The following is a 21,691-nucleotide window of genomic DNA, read 5'->3' as shown; positions in this document are numbered from 1 at the left end:
CACGAAGGCTCTTCTGGCTCCCTTAGGCGGGACCCCTTTCGCTTCTGCTCCCCAGGCTCCTGTCCTGTCCCCGGCACCCCACAGGCTTGTTTAGGGGTGCAGGTGGCTGGCTGCACCTGCCCTGTGGGGTTTGGGACAAAGGCCTATAGCGCGGCCTGGCTGCTTTCCCTGCTTGTCTCGGGGGCTGAATGTGCGCAGGGTGCTTTACCCCAAAGAAATCACATCCCTCTGCTGCGTGCACCTCCGGGTCTGACCCGCCCAACCTGGCTTTGAGCAGTGCGCGTTTGTTAATGGAGCTGTCACACACTGGGCTGTGGGTCGCTTTAGGGGATGAAATCAATCACAGAGAGGTATTGTCGCAGAGAGAGGAGCAGGTGAGGGAGGTGTAGGAAAGAAGCGTTCTCCACTGAGGTCTGAAATGAAGGGGTGGGTGAATGCCTGAGGTGGAGAGATCCAGGGAAGCTAGCCAGAGGAGCAGGCTTCTGCACTTAGGGTGGTGAGATTTGGGGGGGGGGGTAGGGGGAAAGACAAAATGCCAAGAGGGGAATTCTGCACAGGTTTGGCCAACCTGTTGTGTTCTCAGAGCTCTGAGGTTAGCACTGTTTGGAAAGAGCTGTGCCCTCATAAGAACTAGATTAATCCCCAACAGAAAGCCATTTAAGGCTATTACAGATATCTAGGTTGGTGCGTGTGACTTTTAAATTAAAACCATATGCACTTTTTCTTACTTAACTGTAGGACAATATTGACCATATTAAGGTTAAGTTGGGGGAAAGGAAATAAATCTACTTCATTGCAATGCCGGCAGGAACAAATACCAGCCACAGGGATGTGGCTGACTAGAATACAAATATAGAAATGGAATGACATTCTGTATCGGATTACCAACAGCTGTTTGAGGAAAGGTGGACCGAATGGGACAAATTGATAAATCACTGATAAACACTTTTTCAGAACAGTATGTATTCCTACACTCCCTCATAACTCAGTCTGTCTCAGTTCTGCTGGGTTCCTGTACTTTTAGTGGTGTTATCCCCTCTTTTAATGCTGGAGGAAGACACAGGGATAATAAAGAACCTGTACTGTTGACAGTTCTGTTTGTTTTTAATTAAAAGTTAGTAACTGGTAGAGATTGTGCTGGTGAATGACCTGTATGGGCGCAGCCTCGAGGGCTCTGCTCTGCTTCTGAATTCCCCTGGCTAATAAGGCTCTGATCAGCATTGTGCCAAGGAGGTAACCTGAGTGGGAGAGAATACGAGAATGTTTTTCTCTACCCAACTCTAGTAGTTGCTGCTCTTCCAATGGGCGATATGGAATTACTTCAATCCACACATTTCTGTTTGACGCAAACCTTTCTTAGGCTTTCCCTGTAACTTATAGCCTCCAATTTTTCTCCCATCCCAAAGTGCAGTTTGAAAGGCTGCCTCTTTGTCTGGCGAGGACAGATGTTGACCAGCAAGGGTCTGACTACGCAGCATTTTGGCACAAGCCTCCCAGCCTGGATTGATAGACCAGGCTAGCGGGGCTCACACTAGTTCTTTAAAAATAGCTGAGTAAATAGTGCTTTGACGTTGGGGCTCTGGCTCTGATGCCTGCAGGGTGGGCTTCAGAGCCCAGTTCCAGCCTGAGCTGCCACTTCAAAGCGCTGTCTATACAGCTCTTTTTAGAGCACTCGCACTTGCCCTGGGTTGGGAGACTGGCTCCAAAATGCTGTGTAGGCATACCCCAAGTGGGGAGGGCAGTTTCTCACCAATTATCAGAGGGCAGGAGAGTCTCTTTCTCCTTGTGTATCTTCCTGAGTCATGGAAGAGGTACCCAAGTCTTTTTACCAAACTCTTTACGTGCAGTGCACAGGTACCAAGCTCTTGCTTGGTGGGTTCCATGTTGGTAGTTTCTTGCTAGCTCAGATAAGCAACAATGTGGTGCCCCCATAACCCCTCTAAGACAGGGATTGTCTCTTTATCTGGTCCTGTGCAACGGGGCCCAATCCTGGCTACTATGACATAAATGTTTATCATCATGTCTGCACCCCTGACCTTAAAACGTCTCCCAGGTTTCTTACAGGCCCAGACACTCTGCTTTCAACTGCTCCTTCTAGCTGTCTGTCTGTCTTTGTCACTCCCAGTTTCTCACTTCTCAGGGTATGTCTACACTGCGAAGTTGTCGACAAAACTTTTGTCTTTCACAGGTACTTAAAAAAGCTCCTCCTCCTCCCCTCCCCCCCCATGAGAAAGACAGAAGTTTTGCCGACGCAAGGGGCAGAGTGAATGCGGCTTTGTTGGCAGGAGCGCTCTCCTACCGACAAAGCTAACGCCGCTTGCGGGGCTGGAAGTATTTCGTTGGCAAAAGTGCTGACAAAATACCCACAATTAGCATTTACACACACTGACTTTTAGCGACAAGGCTGTGTCAAAGCTGCGGGTGTAGACAAGCTGTCAGTTTTTCTGTGTTCTGCCTCCCCCATGCTTCACAAACGCAGAACAGTACTCAGCAAAACCCCTCTGACTCTTAGCCCAAGAACTCTTGGGCAGGTTCACAGCCTCCTTTTGCCTTGTGATTAATTTATCCAGACATTTATGTTAGTGGCAGGTGTGTTCACACCCAGGCTCACAGAGGTTAGTGATCCAAGGAGTACCCAGTACCTCTCAGCAGAACACTAATAATAGCTATGGAGGGACAGTATTTGGTTTAGTGGAGGGCAGGTGCTTCGCTCTCGCAATCCTTGTACTGTACGTGACCTATTTGTTTTCCCTTTTAGGAACAGATTCAGGTTCTCTCCAGACGGCAAAACATGCAGCTCTGCTCGAAACCTTAAACTCCAACTTGGCTGCTTTAGAGGAAAAGCTAGGTCAGGATCCCCAATGGAATGAACTGCGGAGCTTGAGAGCTGAAGTCAGAGCGCAGGCTGCTTGGCTAGAAAGCTCTACAGATGTGACCTGGAGTTTTACTTGTCAAGTCCTGCTGTTACTGCTGAGTCTGAAGAAGTGCATGATCCTCCTAGCTGCTGCTTACCATCCAGCCAAACCAAACCCTAGGACTGCTGAAGCTGCTCCTGCTCTCCGCCCTGACACGCTCAGTATCTCCCAGCAGAAGACTGTTCAGTCTGCATTGCAGTTTGTGATGACCTTGGGCCTTTGTCCATATCTCTTGCCTGGGGTTGGAATCCCGCTGAAGCACAGGACAGAGTTCAGTGCTGTTGTTCAGGATGTGGTATCTCCCAACGCTGCCCCCAGTGCTCTGCATAGGCTCCATGCCAGCTGTACTGCACTGCTGCAGATTGCACAGCACCCAGCTTTGGGCAACCTCCTCCTTACCCGCCACCTTGGGGACCTCATCGCAGGTCTGTGCCAGCTAGGATTCTGCCCGACCAAAGGAAAGGGGGAGCAAGCCAGGCCACTGGAGCAACTAAAGGTGTGTGTTCTGATTAGAATTTCCTGCCTTCATTTTGCGTATAGGCCCCATCCTGTAGCTTCCATTTTTCTGGGGCAAAGACAGCTATCTGGAAAGGACATAAAACCTTGTGCTTCAGGACTTCAGCCAATCTCTCGCTATTGGGGAGCAAGATGAGACCTTCCTTGGGGAGCAGATTATCCCATATCTGCCTTCTGTGTGGTGTCTTGCACCTTCCTTTGAAGCAGCTGGTACCAGCAACTGTCCTAGACTGGATACTGGGCTAGCTGAACCACAAATCCGATCCTGTCATAAGAACATAACTACTTCAGAGAGTAGTTATTAATGGTTCCCAATCCTGCTGGAAAGATATAACGAGTGGGGTTCCGCAGGGGTCTGTTTTGGGACCGGCTCTGTTCAATATCTTCATCAACGACTTAGATATTGGCATAGAAAGTACGCTTATTAAGTTTGCAGATGATACCAAACTGGGAGGGATTGCAACTGCTTTGGAGGATAGGGTCATAATTCAAAATGATCTGGACAAATTGGAGAAATGGTCTGAGGCAAACAGGATGAAGTTTAATAAAGACAAATGCAAAGTGCTCCACTTAGGAAGGAACAATCAGTTTCACACATACAGAATGGGAAGAGACTGTCTAGGAAGGAGTACGGCAGAAAGGGATCTAGGGGTTATAGTGGACCACAAGCTAAATATGAGTCAACAGTGTGATGCAGTTGCAAAAAAAAGCAAACGTGATTCTGGGATGCATTAACAGGTGTGTTGTAAGCAAGACACGAGAAGTCATTCTTCCGCTCTACTCTGCGCTGGTTAGGCCTCAGCTGGAGTATTGTGTCCAGTTCTGGGCACCGCATTTCAAGAAAGATGTGGAGAAATTGGAGAGGGTCCAGAGAAGAGCAACAAGAATGATTAAAGGTCTAGAGAACATGACCTATGAAGGAAGGCTGAAAGAATTGGGTTTGTTTAGTTTGGAAAAGAGAAGACTGAGAGGGGACATGATAGCAGTTTTCAGGTATCTAAAAGGGTGTCATAAGGAGGTGGGAGAAAACTTCTTCATCTTAGCCTCTAAGGATAGAACAAGAAGGAATGGGCTTAAACTGCAGCAAGGGAGGTTTAGGTTGGATATTAGGAAAAAGTTCCTAACTGTCAGGGTGGTTAAACATTGGAATAAACTGCCTAGGGAGGTTGTGGAATCTCCATCTCTGGAGATATTTAAGAGTAGGTTAGATAAATGTCTATCAGGGATGGTCTAGACAGTATTTGGTCCTGCCATGAGGGCAGGGGACTGGACTCGATGACCTCTCGAGGTCCCTTCCAGTCCTAGAGTCTATGAATCTATTAATCTATAAGAATGGCCATACTGGGATGGACCAGTGGTCCATCTAGCTCAGTATCCTGTCTTCTGACAGTGGCCAGTGCCAGAGGCTTCAGAGGGAGTGAACAGAACAAGGTAGTTTATGGAGTGATCCATCCACTGTTGTCCAGTCCCAGCACCTGGCAGTCAAAGGCTTAGGGACACCTATGGCGTGGGGCTGCATCCCTGACCATCTTGGCTAGTAGCCATTGATGGACCTGTCCTCCATGAACTTTATTTAATTCTTTTTTGAACCCAGTTATTCTTGTGGCCTGCACAACATCCCCTGGCAACAAGTTCCACAGGTTGACTGTGTGTTGTGTGAAGAAGTGCTTCCTTTTGTTTGTTTTAAAACTACTGCCTATTAATGGGTGACCCCCGGTTCTTGTTTTATGTGAAGGGGTAAATAACACTTCCTTATTCACTTTCTCCATAGCATTCATGATTGTATAGATCTCTATCATATCCCTCCCTTAGTCTCTTTTCTAAACTGAACAGTCTTTTTAATCTCTTCTCACATGGAAGCTGTTCCGTACTCCTAACAATTTTTGTTGCCCTTCTCTGTACTTTTTCCAATTCTAATGTATCTGTTTTTAGATGGGGCAACCGAGCTGTGTGCAGTATTGAAGGTGTGGGCGTACCATGGATTTATAGAGTGGCATTATGATACTTTCTGTCTTATCTATCTCTTTCCTAATGTTTCCTACAATTCTGTTTGCTTTTTTGACTGCTGCTGCACATTGAGCAGAATGTTTACAGAGAACTGTCCACAAAGACTCCAAGATCTCTTTCTTGAGTGGCAACAGCTAATTTAGACCCCATCAATGTGTATGTATAGTTGGGATTGTTTTCCAATGTGCATTACTTTGCATTTATCAACATTGAATTTCATCTGCCATTTTGTTGCCCAGTCGTTCAGTTTTGTGAGACTCTTTTGTAACTGTTCGCAATCTGGTTTGGACTTGACTATCTTTATACTTTTGTATCGTGTGCAAACTTTGCCACCTTGCTGTTTGCCCCCTTTTTCCAAATTGTTTGTGAATATGTTGAACAGCACTGGTTCCAGTACAGATCCTTGGGGGATGCCATTATTTACTCTTCACCACCAGGAAAACTGACCATTTATTCCTACCCTTTTTTCCGTAGCTTTTAACCATTTACTGAAAGGACTTTCCCTCTTATCCCATGACTGCCTCTTTTGCTTAAGAGCTGTTGGTGAGGGACCTCGTCAAGGGCTTTCTGAAAGTCTAAGTACACTATATCCACTGGATTACCCTTGTCCACGTGTTTGTTGACCCTCTCAGAGAATTCTAAGAGATTGATAGGGCATGGTTTCCCTTTTCAAAAGCCATGCGGACTCTTTCCCAACATATCGTGTTCACCTACCTGTCTGATAATTGTGTTCTTTACTAAGTTTCAACCAGTTTGCCCGGTACTGAAGTGAAGCTTACTGGCCTGTAATTGCCAGGATCTCCTCTGGAGCCTTTTTTAAAAATAGCCATTACATTAGCTATTTGCCTGTCATCTGGTACAGAGGCTGTTTTAAGCGAACTGTTACACACCACAGTTAGTAGTTCTGCAATTTCATATTTGAGTTCTTTTAGAACTCTTGGGTGAATCCCATCTGTTCCTGGTGACTTAGTGTTTAATTTATCAATTTGTTCCAAAAACATCTCTACTGACATCGCAATCTGGGACAGCTCCTCAGATTTGTCACCTAAAAAGAATGACTCAGGTGTGGGAATCTCCCTCACATCCTCTGCAGTGAAGACCCTTGCAGAGAATTCATTTAGTTTCTCAACAACAGCCTTGTCTTCCTTGAGTGCTCCTTTAGCGCTTTGTTCATTCAATGGCCCCACTGGTTGTTTGCCAGGCTTCCTGCTTCTGGTGTAATTAAAAACATGTTTGTTGTTAGCTTTTGTGTCTTTGGTTAGTTGTTCTTCAAATTCTTTTTTGGCCTGCCTGGATTTGCCAGAGTTTGTGTTTCTTTCTATTGTCCTCAGCAGGATTTGATTTCCAATTTCTAAAGGATGTCTTTTTGTCTCTAACCACTTCTTTGACTCTGTTGTTTAGCCATGCTGGCAATTTTTTGGGTCCTCTTACTGTTTTTCTTTCATTTGAGGTATACATTTAGTTTGGGTCTCTATTACTATGTTTTTATAAAGTTTTTATGCAGCTTACAGGCATTTCGCTCTTGTGACTGTTCCTTTTAATTTCCATTTAACTAGCCTCCTCATTTTTGTGTAGGTCTCTTTTTTGAAGCTAAATGCTACTGTGATGGGTTTCTTTGGTATTTTCCCCCCTACAAGAATGTTAAATTTAATTACATTATGGTCACTATTACCAAGCGGTTCAGTTATATTCATTTCTTGGACCAGATCCTGTCCCCCACTTAGGACTAAATCAAGAATTGCTTCTCTCCCTATGGGATCCAGGACTAGCTGCTCCAAGAAGCAGCCATTACTGGTGTCTAGACATTTTATTTCTGAGGTGACATGTTCCTAGTCAATATGTGGATAGTTGAAATCCACCATTATTATTGGGTCTTCTGTTTTGGTAGCCTCTCTAATCTCCCTGAGCATTTCACAATCATTGTCACCATCCTGGTCAGGTGGTTGGTAGTATATTCCTATTGCTATACTCTTATTATTCAAGCATGGAATTTCTATCCATAGAGATTCTATGGTACTGTTTTAATTCATTTATGACTTTTACTGTATTTGACTCTATGCTTTCTTTCACATATAGTGCCACTTCCCCACTCGTGTGACCCACTCTGACATTCCTATATATTTTGTACCCTGATATTACCGGGTCCCATTGATTATCATCATTCTATCAAGTTTCTATGATTCCCATTATATCAGTATCCTCATTTAATACCAGGTGGTCAAGTTCACCCGTCTTACTATTTAGACTTCTTGCATTTGTATCCAAGCACTTATAAAATTAGACTGCCTTTGAGTGATGTAATTGAATGGGACTCTTTTTTGTTGTCTGTTTCTCTTCAGTTCCTACCTGTATTTTGACTACTACTATCCTCTCCTCTTTACTAGGCTATAGAATATTCCCTTTAATAAATCCTCCCATGCGGGATGTATGAACCATGTGCTTCTCTACACCTATCAGTTTCCCACACTCCTTAGTTTAAAAACTCCTCTATGACCTTTTTAATTTTACATACCAGCAATCTGGTTCCATTTTGGTTTAGGTGGAGCCCATCCTTCCTGAATAGGCTTCTCCTTTCCCAAAAGATTCCCCAGTTCCTAATAAACCTAAATCCCTCCTCCGAACACCATTGTCTCATCCACTCATTGAGACCCTGTAGTTCTGCCTGTTTAACTGGCCCTGCATGTGGCACTGGAAACATTTCAGAGAATGCTACCGTGGAAGTCCTGAAATCTCTTACATAGCAGACTAAATTTGGTCTCCGGGATCCCTCTCCTACCTTTCCCTATGTCAGTGTTCCCTACATGTACCATGACCACCAGCTCCTCTCCAACCCTATGCATAAGGCTGTCTAAATGTCTTGAGAGGTCCACAACCTTTGCACCCGGCAGGCAATTCACCATATGGTTCTCCTGGTCATCAAAACCCCACTATTTATATTTCTAATAATCAAATCCTCCGTTACTATTACCTGTCTCTTCCTAATAACAGGGGCCCTCTACCCCGGAAAGGTATCCTCAGTGTGAAAGAATACTTTGACATAATCTGGAAGGAGGGTCCCAACTGTGGGATTGTTTCCCTCCGCTCCAGCTTGATGTTCCCCTTCCCTGAGACTTTCCTCCTCCTCAGCAGCACAGAGGCTGTCATAGTGGGGCGTGGAACCACTTTACTTTGGGCTTGTCTACACTACAAAATTAGGTCGACCTGCAGCCAACACAGTAATTAAATTGGCTGTTGGTGTCCACACTACCCTCCTTCTGCCGGTGGTGCGCATCCTCCCCAGGAGCGCTTGCACTGACGGAAGTGGGGCATTGTGGGGCACTGACAGCCGGAGTGTGGGGCACTGATAGCCACACAGGGTTCACAGCTGGAGCCCTCCTCCCACCGCAGGGCCGACAGCACCAGTTGTGAGCCAGGCACAGGGCTCCATTTCACAGTTGACATTCTTGTCGGTTTCACGGCTGCTATTATTTCACCTTTCCTCTCTGGCTGTCAGCTGGACTCCTGCCCTGGGGCTGACAACCAGAGCCAGAGAGGAAAGGTGAAATAATAGCAGCCCTGAAACTGACAAGAACGTCAATTTCACTGCTGGTAGGCTCCTTGCTATGAAATTGAGCCCGGGCTGGGTCTCACATCTTAGACTGTCAGCCCTGGGGTGGGGGTGGGGTGTTCCCATTGTAAGCTCCGCTGCCAGGGCTGACACCCGGGAGGAGGGATTGACAACCCAGAGCCCCGCTGCCACCTCCCAGTGAGGGATGGGGGAGGGGAGGGGGGAAGAGCCCAAGCCCGGGCTCCTTCCCCCTCCCCCCTGCCCAATCCCTCACTGGGCGGTGGCAGCGGGGCTCCGGGTTGGCAGCCACCCGACAGGGGGCTCTGTGCTGTCAGGGCTCCAGCTGTGAGTCCCGCGCTGGGCCGACAGCCAATGTAAGTAACGCAGTGACTACACAGGCACTGTCTCACCCTACTACGTTGACCTGAGTGCTACACCTCTCGCAGGTCAGTGTAGTGGGCGTCTTACATCGGCGGGCGCAACATTCTAGTGTAGACACTTATAGAGTTAGGCCAAGGTAAGCTGTCAGCCTAACTGTACTGTAGACCAGGCCTGTGTCCCGCAAAGTCTCGTGTGTATCTCGCTGTCTCTCTTAGCTCCTCCAGTTCAGAAACTCTCGTCTCAAAAGCTCATATTCGGTCTCTGAGAGCCACAAACTGCTTGCACCGAATGCACATACACCACCTGCATTCAGTGCAATAAACAGGATAGACCCCACTCTGCTGCTGGACTTCTGCCTGCATTGTTTTTACTCTTGCAGGGTTGTTTGGTGTGTTTGTTCTTTGAGTGTGTGTGGCAGTTCCCAGGTAACAGTTGTTCCTGAACAGTTTTTGTTTATATTTGCCTTAACTGAAAACCCCTCTGTGTCAAACAGAATTTAGAATGGTCTCTAGATACCCACCTGGATGTTTCCCAATTCATGTCTTATAAGTTGCTAATGGTCCAGTAGAGGGAGCCAGAACCTAGCAAAATACATCCCCTATGCTGCTTTCCTGTTTGCCTGTGCTGTATTAATATTCCAGCACAGAGACCTGTTATTTTTCAGGGCCTTACAGAAGAGCAGCGAACCCACTGCAGGGAGGCCTTGAAGAGTGTCTTGGATCGAGTCTATCAACCTCTAGTGGTCCGGGAACTGCTTGTTCTTCAGGGTGGATCCAAACAGGTACCCAGGCTGCCAACTGGTTCTGTAGCTGGTCGGGGGGGGTGGGCGAAGGGAATCTGATTCATGAGGCTGTCTCCAGTGTCTGCGCCTTCCAGTGGTACAGGAGCTGGAATATGATATGCTAGAGCAGGGGTGGGCAAACATTTTGGTCCGAGGGCCACATCTGGGTATGGAAATTGTATGGCGGGCCATGAATGCTCACAAAATTAGGAGTTGGGGTGCGGGAGGGGGTGAGGACTCCGGCTGGGGGTGCGGACTCTGGGGTGGGGCCAGAAACGAGGAGTTCAGGGTGTAGGAGGGGGCTCTGGGCTGGGGGTTGGAGGGGGGGGTGATGGCTCCAGCTTGGGGTGCGGGCTCTGGGGTGGGGCTGGGGATGAGGGGTTTGGGGTGCAGGAGGGTGCTTGAGGCTGGGACCGAGGGGTTCGGAAGGCAGGAGAGTGATCAGGGCTGGAGCAGGAGGATGGGTCCCGGGAGGAGGTCAGGGGTGCAGGCTCCGGGCGGCGCTTAACTCAAGCAGCTCCTGGAAGCAGCGGCCTGTCCCCCCTCTGGCTCCTATGTGGAGGCGCGGCCAGGTTGCTCTGCATGCTGCCCTGTCTGCAGGGGCCGCCCCTGCAGATCCCATTGGCCGTGGCTCCCGGCCAATGGGAGCTGCAAAGCTGGCGCTTGGGGCGGGGGAGGCATGTGGAACCCCCTGGCTGCCCCTGCGTGTATGAGCCAGATGGGGGACATGCTGCTGTTTCTGGGAACCACAGCACGTGCAGAGCGAGGCAAGCCCCCGACCCCGCTCCCCAATGGGAGCTCGAGAGCCGGATTAAAAGGTCTGACGGGCCAGATGCGGCCCCCGGGCTGTAGTTTGCCCAGCCCTGTGCTAGAGCATTAAACTGTGATTTCCCAGCTACTTGTCCGACCAGTGGGATGAAGATATGGGGCTTGGAATTTGCAGCAGAGACTTGCATTTGGAAGCTTTGTTTTATTTTTACTCAAGCTACATACTGGGAGTGAATCTATTTTCTTGAAAAGATAATAGAAGCACAGAAGCTTCTTCCCTAGAGAAGATGGTGCCGTGGATCCATCCTTGCTATGTTGCTTCACCAGATCTAATGCTGCATCAGCAGGGATGAATCTGGCTCATCGTGGCTGGTTTGTATGCTTCCTGACAAACCAGCTGAATTTGTGCTAAATATGCATTGACGGCTACTTCCTCCACTCTGAGATTGGCTGGGCTATTTGTCCTAGAAACTTGCCTCTTACTAGTAATGAATAATGCAAAAATATGTTAATAAAACATTATGGATTAGAATATAAATGCACAAAAATCAGCAAAATTGTGGCTCCTACAGCAACAGTGACCCTGTCACACTGAACATAAATATTTATGGCATAAAAAGTCATAAAAATCCTACTTGTGATGCCTGCAATAAAGCAGAGTTGCTGTGAGAGCCATCATTTGGAATAAGTTAATTTTTGTGCATTTCCCCTTGTAGCTAGGATACAGAGCTTGTCAATTCCACAGACTACAGCTCCACACTTTCTTCTTTGCAAAAAGATTGTTCAGTGAAACACCTTATACACTTTTTGGGTGCTCTATGAATAGTAAATAGAAATTCCTGGCAGTGCTTTGTTCATCGGGTTAGGTGTGCTTTGCCCTAGAACTCCCCGGAGTGTGTGTACATACCGTTGGCTTCCCTCAAAACCAGTTCAGCACCAGTTCAGTTTGTATTCTGTCAAGCTTCCAACATGACTGTCCTTCTGGTGAAGTGTCTTGTCCTGTAACTTTCCTATGTCACACTGGCAAAACAGGCATTGCTTTCTCTTCAGGCTATGTGGCGCTAACTTGAGCAAATATCCAATTCCCGATTTCAATCTGTACAGGACCTCTGGGAAAAGACTGTTACTTAGCTTTAAATGAACAGAGGCATTGCAGCTAGATGCATGTCTTTCCTCCCATGTAGCAATTTAAACTAGGCCATGTTTCAGGGTGCTCTGTGGGGCTGTACACTGGGAGAACCAGGGGAATTCAGCACACTGAGAACAATGTTGCTGTCAGGAATTCAGTGCACCACATCTGGTGAAACGAGAAATCTGAGTCTTGGTCTTAAAACCCTAATACACAGCATCATGCTCCTAATGCACGGCACAGTATTGCCCCTAAATTGGAATTGTGTGTTCAGAAACGCTTGGCTTATACTGCTAGATTTACCGGCAAGGAGAATATCAGATTTTCCTTTCAAGAATCTTGTATGGATCCTCACTTTATAGAGTCCTTTAACTACACTTTCTAATTGCTTTTCTGTATAGTGTCAGCAGCGGTCTTGTGCTCCAGCTGTATGGTGTTCTGCTGATCCAGCTCTTTAAGTCTGATACATTTGAGCTGCGACTGTTTTCACTTTGCACTGCAGGCGTAAAGGGAGGGCAGCGGCTTGTTAACGAAAGCTGCTGTCAGGGATGGAGGTTGCTTCTCTCCCTCTGGGGTGTGAGGTGAAAAAACAGTCCGCTGAAGGGTTCGGGGTGTCCGGTCTCATGAAATACAGCAGCTGGACACTTTTTCTTCCTCCATAAACACCCTTCTTGTTTCATGTGGCTGTTTAACATGGAATTGAGGGCTGCCTTGGAAAGAGAAAGGTGAGAGAATCCCCCGAGCAACTTTCTCAGTAAAGCAAACATACACCCGCCTTTTCCACTATTGATATGACAGCTGGCAGCAAATGCTGTCCCTGCAGACTGCATGATTTCTAGGACTGCACACTCTAGGTGGCACTGCCATTTGTACTGGAACAGCACCTGTCCTAGTACTGAGGCACATTGGGGTTGTGTTTCCTCTCTTGACAACGTAACCTATAGTTTGTATTGTCTGTCTTCTCACCCCAGTGTGCTTTCTTGCTGTGCCCAGTTGGAATTGCTCTCCTCTGGAGCGCAATGAGCTCTGATTCCTACTGAGACCCCCTGTGTGTATCACTGGTAGTGAGACAGTCAAAGCTGGCGTGTAACCCCAGGAGACTGTAATTTAGGGAAAGAAATCCCTGCATGGAGGAGAGGCTCCTGGGATGCTCAGGCCACCTAATTACACCCTCATTATTTTGGTGCCATTAGGTGGTGAAGTGATTTATAGAAAATTCCCCTCTGTGTTGTGTTCCTGCCACCACATACAGATCAGAGCCCTTCAGGACAGAGAGCGTGTTGTTTTGCACATGTGAGAGTGCTGGCACCATTCTCTAAAGAAAATACATTTCCAATCCCCCGCTCCATATCCTTTCAGGGCTTGCAGGCCCCTGCACAAGAGGTGAAGCAGCCGCTTGCCCAAGCCCCAGCTTGGCTTCGGCGTCTCTGTGGACAGCTGCTCTCGGAGAGGCTGATGAGACCCAGTGGGGTTCAGGCTGTTGTCCGGGGCATCATGGAGGGACCAGGAGGTAAGTATGTTGCTCAGACACTGTCATTTCTGTTTCACAGATTATGAATGAAACGAGACTTCCAGGGTGGGTCAGAGATCTTCCCATCCAATGAAATAACAAGCTGGAATAGCATTATGGGGACCCTCCCATAAGAGATTTCCTCTTATTAGACTATAAATACTTACACACACACGGGTTATGATTGCTTCTGGTCTTAAAAAGGGAGTACTGCGCTCCTGAACTTCAAGACACCCTTTGTCAGGGTGTGTTGTTACATTTCTGGGTTCTGGGACTGGAAACCTCCACAATTATTGAGAAAATATAAATAAAATGACAAAACCGAGGGCAAAAATACCTGTGTATATGAAATGCCAGTTCCTCACTCTTGTGAAGAGTAAGTTTGTTTTTAAAGATCTGTATTATTGATCTTTTTATTAGCGCCTATTTCTGTAAAGGGCATTGGTGCACGGGAACAGTGCTCTCTGTTAGTACATGATAATCATCTGGAGAGGAGTGAGATCGATTCCACACCCAATAGGGTTTGGGATCTCAAGGCCTACCACTGCCTCTCTCTGGCCAATTAGCTCAGGAAGGGGTTTCTCTCCAAGACACAGTGAACGTGACCTCTGGGACTTGTGTTCCGTAGCCTGCACTCCCAGAGCCCTGGCCAGGGTATTCAGAGTCTTGTGCTGTGGCTCTCTGAGAAGGTTTTGAGATCACCACCTGCCTCCAGTGCTTGGCTGTTACGCTCGTGAGTGGGAGTTGACTGCTGGAGTCCGAGGCCTTTGATAACACGTTGTTCCCTTCCTCCAAGGCAGCAGAGCAGTCATCTGAAAGACGCCTGGGCTGAGGAGATTGTTAAAAACAAAAATCTGACTTTTAGCCTTAAACGTCTGGCTTTAGAAAAAAACTGAACTGTTGTTTGGAAAGCCCAAGTCTAATGGGGTCTGTGTCCTGCTCTCCTTTGCTTTCAGCCGGGGCAGCTGGTGGCAGCGGCGCTGAAGCAGCAGCTGCAGACTGGAGAAAGTGTGACATGGTTGCTAGGATCTTGGCCTCCTGTCCTCAGCAATCCCTGTCCCTGGAGGATTACTACCGACAGGTGTGCCCACAGGTATGCCCTTCACTCCCCATTCTCACCAGAGCATGTCTGCAGTGCCCGTGAGCAGGGGATTGTGTGCTTAGCCCACAGTCTCTCAGTATGAAATATCCTTGCCTCCCTAGCTAGGGGATAGTGAGACTACGATTGTGTGCGGCATGGCTGTATTGTGAGTGTGATCCAGTACAGAACATACTGGGCCGAACTGGAGGAGATTTGACTGGGGATCTGTAAACAGGAGAAATTCCCACCCTGCTCTGTGTGTACACACCATAGATCATCTAAACTTACCCCCTTTCCAGGATTTGGCTTTATGTGCCCCTTAAATAACCAAACTAATAACAACACATAAGCTTCAGCTTCACCTTTCAGGAACTCTTCTGTCCTAGCTCCTAGTTCCCTCTGTCCTAAAGAAACTCCAAGTTACTGCCCCTCTTACAGCCTAGGTGGAGCTAATGAGATCCACCTGCTAGCATAAGTTAGCAATCATTACCCTGCATTGTATGTGCGGTTCTAGCTCTGACCATGGGGTAGCCCAACACTCCAATGTAGGGGGGAACCTGTGGCTCTGTTACAGGCTCTTTCTGACCTAGGCTGGTAGGCATTTGTTTTAGCTGATAAGTCAAACAATTTCTCTTTTACTTTTACTGTGTCCTCCTGAGCATTTCTCTTGCTGATCGCTGTCCATGGGCCCTTGTGTTTCCTTGATGACATGTCTTCAACATGAGGATCCTAGCTGGCCAAACTGCCTTCTCCTTTGTGAATCACATGCTCTTCTTGTATCTTCTTTCATTTAAGGGTCTCAAATCCCTTTGTAAATGTGTATTAAACCTTAAACAAGCCTGTGAAGCATTACCCCACTTCAGAGGGTAAACTGATGTGCAGAAAGTTTAGGAGATTTGTCCAAGACCGTACAGTCAGGAAGTAAAGAGTCTGGAATAGACCCCTAGAGCCTGATGCCTTCTCTCTAGGCAGCACTGCCAAGCTATGAACAGGTACTAGAATTTAAGAAATGCTCCCCCATGGAGCTCTTGCTGCTTCTCAGCCCTTGCCCCCAAAATTGCTGCAGGTGTCGGTGTCCTGGCTCATCTCCGAAAAAAATTCCCTTATTTCCTCCCCCCCCCTTCACTGCAGCACATACTGTGGAGGAGCCCTGCCTCCGCCAGACTCCGAGCTGAGATGTCTCCTCACGCCTGGCGCTCAGTTGAAATGAAGTTAATAGGGCTCCTCATTCTCATCTGTTGGCTGAAGTTAGCTGCTCTCTCTGTTTCCTGACCTGTGTTGTATATGTCATTTACATTCCAGATTCTAGACTTATTGCATATTCAGGATAAGTTGACAGCACACCAGTTCCAGAGAGTTGCCACCACTGCCCTTCTCACCATGGCCAGAGAACGCCCTCAGCTGGCAGTGAAATATTTGCTCCATCCCATGCTAGCACCACTTCTCCAATGCTGGGATATGGCAGGTAACGGTCCATCTTTCTTGGTCATGTGGTCCTATAACATATCGGGCAAAACCTCTCTCTTGAGAAGGGAAGATTGGTTTCTCTTTCTGTCATACATCTGTGGGCTCATCCCCCTGAAACGAATCCCATGGAGTAATCTCTGCAGATCCGGGGTCCCGGTCCTTCCATCAAGGGTTCCTCTTGATTGACTAGCTGGCTGCTCAGTGTCTAGGCTCAAACTGGAACATATAGAAAGAGGCGTTGGTTCAGGAACACTTTGTTTTTATAGCCCGCTGAGACCTCTGCCTCTTTCTGGTTGTGCTGCTTAAGGAACAGCTGGGTGGATTGTATTTGAGACACGTGTCCCAGATTCTGATTCCACCCCATGATAGCTACATATGTTCCATTCTTAAAGAGGTTTGAGGAGTGACTTCCTTCTCTGAAATCAGCCCCTCTCGTGCATGGAGGCCTGATTTTCGCTGTGGGAAGTGGTGGGAGGAGCGCAGTCTGTTTCTAGTGTGGCAGTGCTAGTGAGATGGATGATACCTTCCTGTGCTAAGTCACCTGCTATCAGAGGCTACATGATGTTCTGCAGTGCTTTGTTCAATCTCTACCACACTGTTAAATGACTCAAGGGGCAGAGCTTCTGCTACTTCCGAAGTCTGAGGTGGTGTCGAGTGGTCAGTGGCAGGTTTCTGGTGGCCACCCTTCCTCCTAGCTGCTGGGGAGTGGGTTATCAGCCTCTGAGCAAGTAGAAAAACTTCTCCAATTTACATATTCTGACTTATGTTTTTATAGGTTGCCCAAAACAAAGCACATAACTCATAGTAACCCTTGCAAATGAACAATTTTCCTGTCATCAGCAAGTAGCTCCTAGCCATAACATCAGCAAAAACTCATAATCAGGAACACCTAGATCAGTGGTCTCCAACATTTTTACACCCAAGATCACTTTTTGAATTTAAGGGCAACCCAGGATCTGCCCTGCCCCTTCCCCAAAGCCCGGCTCACTCCATCCCCCCCTCTTTCCGTCGCTCGCTCTCCCCCACCCTCACTTACTTGCACCGGGCTGGGGCAGGGGGTTGGGGTTCGGGAGGGCGTGCGGGCTCTGGGCTGGGGCAAGAGGTTCGCAGTGTGGGAGGAGGCTCTGGGCTGAGCCTTGGGCAGGGGGTTGGGGTGCAGGAGGGGGTGAGGGGTGCAAGCTCTGGGTGGGTGTTTAGGTGCAGGAGGGGGCTCCAGGATAGGGCAGGGGGTTGGGGTACAGGAGGGGGTACAGGGTGCTGGCTCTGAAAGGGGGTCAGGACTGGTGCAGGATGGGGTTTGGGGTGCTGGCTCAGGGCTGGGGGTTGGAATTCGGCCTCCTACTGGGTGGCACTTACTGCGGTCAGCTCCCGGTTGGTGGTGCAGCAAGGCTAAGGCAGGCTCCCTGCTTGTCCCGGCCCCATGCTGCTTCCGGAAGGATAGGGTTTCCAGATAGCAACTGTGAAAAAACGGGACGGGGGTGGGGGGTAATAGGCGCCTATATAAGAAAAAGTCCCAAAAAACTGAACTTTCCCTTTAAAAACGGAACATCTGGTCACCCTACGGAAGGGGCCAATGCACCTCTACAGGCACTGCCCCCTAGCCTCCCATTGGCCACAGTTCCCCGTTCCTGGCCAATGGGAGCTGCAGGGGTGGTGCTTGCAGGCAGGAGCAGTGTGCAGAGACTGTTGCATCCCTGTGCAATCTGCTCGTAGATGTTGATATTTCTATGGCTGGTCCATAGCAGTGCCTGCACAGCCTCCTCTCCCCACAGGCTCAGGGGATCCAATCTCTCCTGTCTACTCCAGGCTGGAGCATGTAAGCAAGACGCAAGAAGTAATTCTTCAGCTCTACTCTATGCTGATTAGGCCTTAAATGGAGTATTGTGTCCAGTTCTGGGTGCCACATTTTTGGAAAGATGTGGACAAATGGGAGAAAGTCCAGAGAAGAGCAACAAAAATGATTAAAGGTCTAGAAAACATGACCTATGAGGGAAGACTGAAAAAATTGGGTTTGTTTAGTCTGGAAAAGAGAAGACTGAGAGGGGACATAACAGTTTTCAAGTACAAAAAAGGTTGTTGCAAGGAGGAGAGAGAAGAATTCTTCTCCTTAACCTCTGAGGATAGGACAAGAAGCAATGGGCTTAAATTGCAGCAAGGGAGGTTTAGGTTGGAAAGCTTCCTGTCAGAGTGGTTAAGCACTGGAATAAATTGTCTAGGGAGGTTGTGGAATCCCAGGGATGGTCTAGATAATACTTAGTCCTGCCATGAGTACAGGGGACTGGACTAGATGACCTCTCGAGTCCCTTTCAGTCCTGTGATTCTATGTGTGGGCAGTTGCATGCAATAATGGAGAGCTGCTAGGTGTGCTCACCATTCTGGGCAATCAGGAAAAGGCATTTCAAGAATTTGCAGGGCTTTAAAGAGGAGGGGGGGGCCTTCTGGTCTGCATGACCCCTGGGCAGTGGAGTTCACAACTGAGACCAGAGAGGTCAGTGTTGGGCATTGTGGGACAGCTGCTGGAGGACTGTTAGGGTCGACATAGCGCAGTGTTTACACTCATGTTGAATCAACCTCAACACGGCTCAATACCGCTCTGGGAGGTGGTGTTACTATGTCAGTGTAATGGAGCGCTTACATTAATTGGAGACCAATTTAAGTGCAACTAGATCAACGCAAGATGGCTTATGTCAGCCTAACTTTGTAGAGTAGACCTGGGGACTGCTGATTTCACCCTTAACTCTTCACTTCCCTCCATCTATTATTCTATAACCTATTTGCATATGCATGTTCCAGTGCTGCTCTACTAAACTGCTTTGGGTGCTGTAGCAATGTGCCAAGACAGTGTCACTCTCCTGCTCCCGGAGGCTACTCAGCGAAGGTGCATGTGGCAGCAGAGTCTTGATGCTCATGCTCTGGGTTTTTTTTAGAGCTAGCAATGGAAGACTTACCTGCAGGGACTGTGCTGGTGAAAGAGGCAGAGCTCAGCCGCTGCGTGGAAGATGTGTTCAAGGTACAGTATTTAATCTGAATCTCTAATATGTGTAGTTGTTGCCTGAGGATTGAAGAGAAAACTGTATGTCAGGAGTCAGTCTTCAAGTCTGGGACCTGCTGAGCCACTTAGATGAATATTCTAAACTATAAAAGAGAACAAAATCTCCAATGCAGCCTCAATGCTGAAATAAGGCGGAGTCAGGGGAGCCATGCCCGCCCACTTTTTAACATGGGCATAGTTTAAAGGGACGGGGGGCTGCATTACCCCCCCCCCAACTGCAAGCCTCGGGTAGGCACAGAGTGGTGCCGGCAGGGGCTGCACGAGGGAAGATAAGGTGATCAGTTTCCCCGCCATGAAGTGCAGCCCCTGCCAGCGGCACCAGCCTCTTCTCTGTGGGGAGGGCTGAGGTGGGCCCCCCGGTTCCCCACCCTGGGCAGGTGGAGGGTCCAAGTCTCCCCACAGCGGCCCAGGCTCCCTGGGTGGCTCTTAGCACTGCCCAGCTGGTTCCAGCATCTGGCCTGGCTGGGGGCGGGGCCTCGTGGCCCCACCACTTCTACCAAGATTCCGGCACTCCTGGGGGGAGTCCATAAGGTCTTGTCTATGTAAACAATTAGTCTGTTGCAAGCTGGGGTGTGCATCCACCCTGCCATAGCCTCCAGCAGGCTGTCTGTGTGGACCCTGCTGACGCACATTAACAGTTTGATCTAATCCTCTTTGAAATGGGACTCAATCAAAGTGCATTTCAAACTGCTTATTTGCTTCAGCAAGGTCTATGTGGCCATACTGGATCAGACCAAAGGTCCATCTAGCCCAGTATCCTGTCTTCCAACAGTGGCCAATGCCAGGTGCCCCAGAGGGAATGAACAGAACAGGGAATCATCGAGTGATCCATCCTGTCGCCCATTCCCAGCTTCTGGCAAACAGAGGCCAGGGACACCATCGCTTCACCTCCTGGCTAATAGCCATTGATGGACCTATCCTCCATGAACTTATCTAGTTCTTTTTTGAACCGTGTTATAGTCTTGGCCTTCACAACATCCTCTGGCAAGGAGTTCCGTAGGTTGACTGTGCGTTGTGTGGAAAAATACTTCCTTTTGTTTGTTTTAAATCTGCTGCCTATTTAATTTCATTTGGTGACCCCTAGTTCATGTGGTAGGAGAAGGAGTAAGTAACACTTCCTTATTTACTGTCTCCACACCAGTCACGATTTTATAGACCTCTATCATATCCCCCCTTAGTCGTCTCTTTTCCAAGCTGAAAAGTCCCAGTCTTATTAATCTCTCTTCATATGGCAGCCGTTCCATAACCCTAATAATTTTTGTTGCCCTTTTCTGAACCTTTTCCAATTCCAATAGATCTTTTTTGCGATTGGGCTACCACATCCGCACGCAGTATTCAAGATGTGGGCATACCATGGCAGACTACAGCCGGGTAGATTCACACCTTAGCTCGCTGCGAACTCATGTTCATGTAGACAAGTCCATAGAATAACCCTGTATTGGGTACAACAGTGGGGAGACTGCTACTTTTCTTCCAGTCTTCTGGAACTTCCACAGTGCTCCAAGGCTTATTGAAAATCAGCATCATGGTTCAGAAAGCTCCTGAGCCAGCTCTTGTAAAATTCTAGGATGCAAGTTATCTAGGCCTGCTGATTTTAAAAATGTCTAACTTTAGTAGCTGCTGTTTAACATCCTTCTGGGATACTGGTGGAATGGAAAGAGTGTTCACATCATCGTGTGATATGACTACATCATCTGTTTTACCCAGATACAGAACAGAAATACTTATTGTCATACTTACTGTCAGGCTGAATACAGTTACAAAACAGAGGTAAAGCCTGTTAGGAGGTGTGAGGAAAAGAAACATCACCGCTTAGCCACAAAGGATACACTGTTCTTTTTGGCTGCCCGGTGTTGCACTAGGGTGTACAAAGTCAGGAAATGAGACACCCAGCTTGGATGAAGAATTGATGGAGTGACTTATTGGCCGGGGATGTTTGTCTAAGTGCCCCTGGTAGAGTGGGCTGGAAAAAGGAAAAGAAGGCTACAGCATCAACTGCCTCTGGCAACTGCGGTCGGTGTCTTCTCAGTCTTTTGCTTGGGACGATGGGGGTGAGCTGGGTTCTGGGGGAAGCTGGCTCAGTTTGGACGTGCCGAAGCTAGCATAGCTAACTAATTTGGGGATTATCATAAATCTCGCTTTCAAAGGACGTATCCAATACCTAAACCCTTCGACTCAGATTTGAGTCCCCTACCCAAGGTCATGCTCAAGTTCTCATTGACAGATGTAAACACAGTACATATGCCATGTAGCCTTCTGTACACTGCAAACACCAGCTGTCCCCAAAAGGACTGAGGCACTGAGTTGCTTTCCTGGATTCTTGCAGCTGCAGGTAGGATCTCTCCTAGGGTGGAAGTGACCAGTGCACTGCCTCTGGTAGCTGGTTGGAGACTTGCGTGGAATGAATGTCTCCAGTTTTTACTGTGCAGCTGTCCACATCACAACTGACACCTGTCAGTGATCGTGTGGGCAGCCTCAGGAGTGGCACCAAACATTCTATGGGGACAATTCTTTCCTCACTCCTGAAGACGTTTGCC

The 21,691-nt window shown here is 48.1% G+C and overlaps 1 protein-coding gene across 1 annotated transcript in view; it reads left to right on the top strand.

The window, feature by feature from the left end:
* Positions 1–21,691, top strand: part of TANGO6 (transport and golgi organization 6 homolog) — an 87,364-nt gene that overhangs the window by 381 nt on the left and 65,292 nt on the right. The window contains exons 2-7 of the mRNA XM_065416564.1: positions 2,759–3,411; positions 10,031–10,147; positions 13,404–13,554; positions 14,511–14,647; positions 15,938–16,100; positions 19,030–19,112. Coding sequence (XP_065272636.1) covers positions 2,759–3,411; positions 10,031–10,147; positions 13,404–13,554; positions 14,511–14,647; positions 15,938–16,100; positions 19,030–19,112 — 1,304 coding nt within the window. The remainder of the gene's footprint in view (positions 1–2,758; positions 3,412–10,030; positions 10,148–13,403; positions 13,555–14,510; positions 14,648–15,937; positions 16,101–19,029; positions 19,113–21,691) is intronic.

This window comes from Emys orbicularis, chromosome 14 (assembly GCF_028017835.1).
Source record: "Emys orbicularis isolate rEmyOrb1 chromosome 14, rEmyOrb1.hap1, whole genome shotgun sequence".
NCBI lineage: Eukaryota > Metazoa > Chordata > Testudines > Emydidae > Emys > Emys orbicularis.
This window is presented reverse-complemented; position numbering and strand designations above follow the sequence as displayed.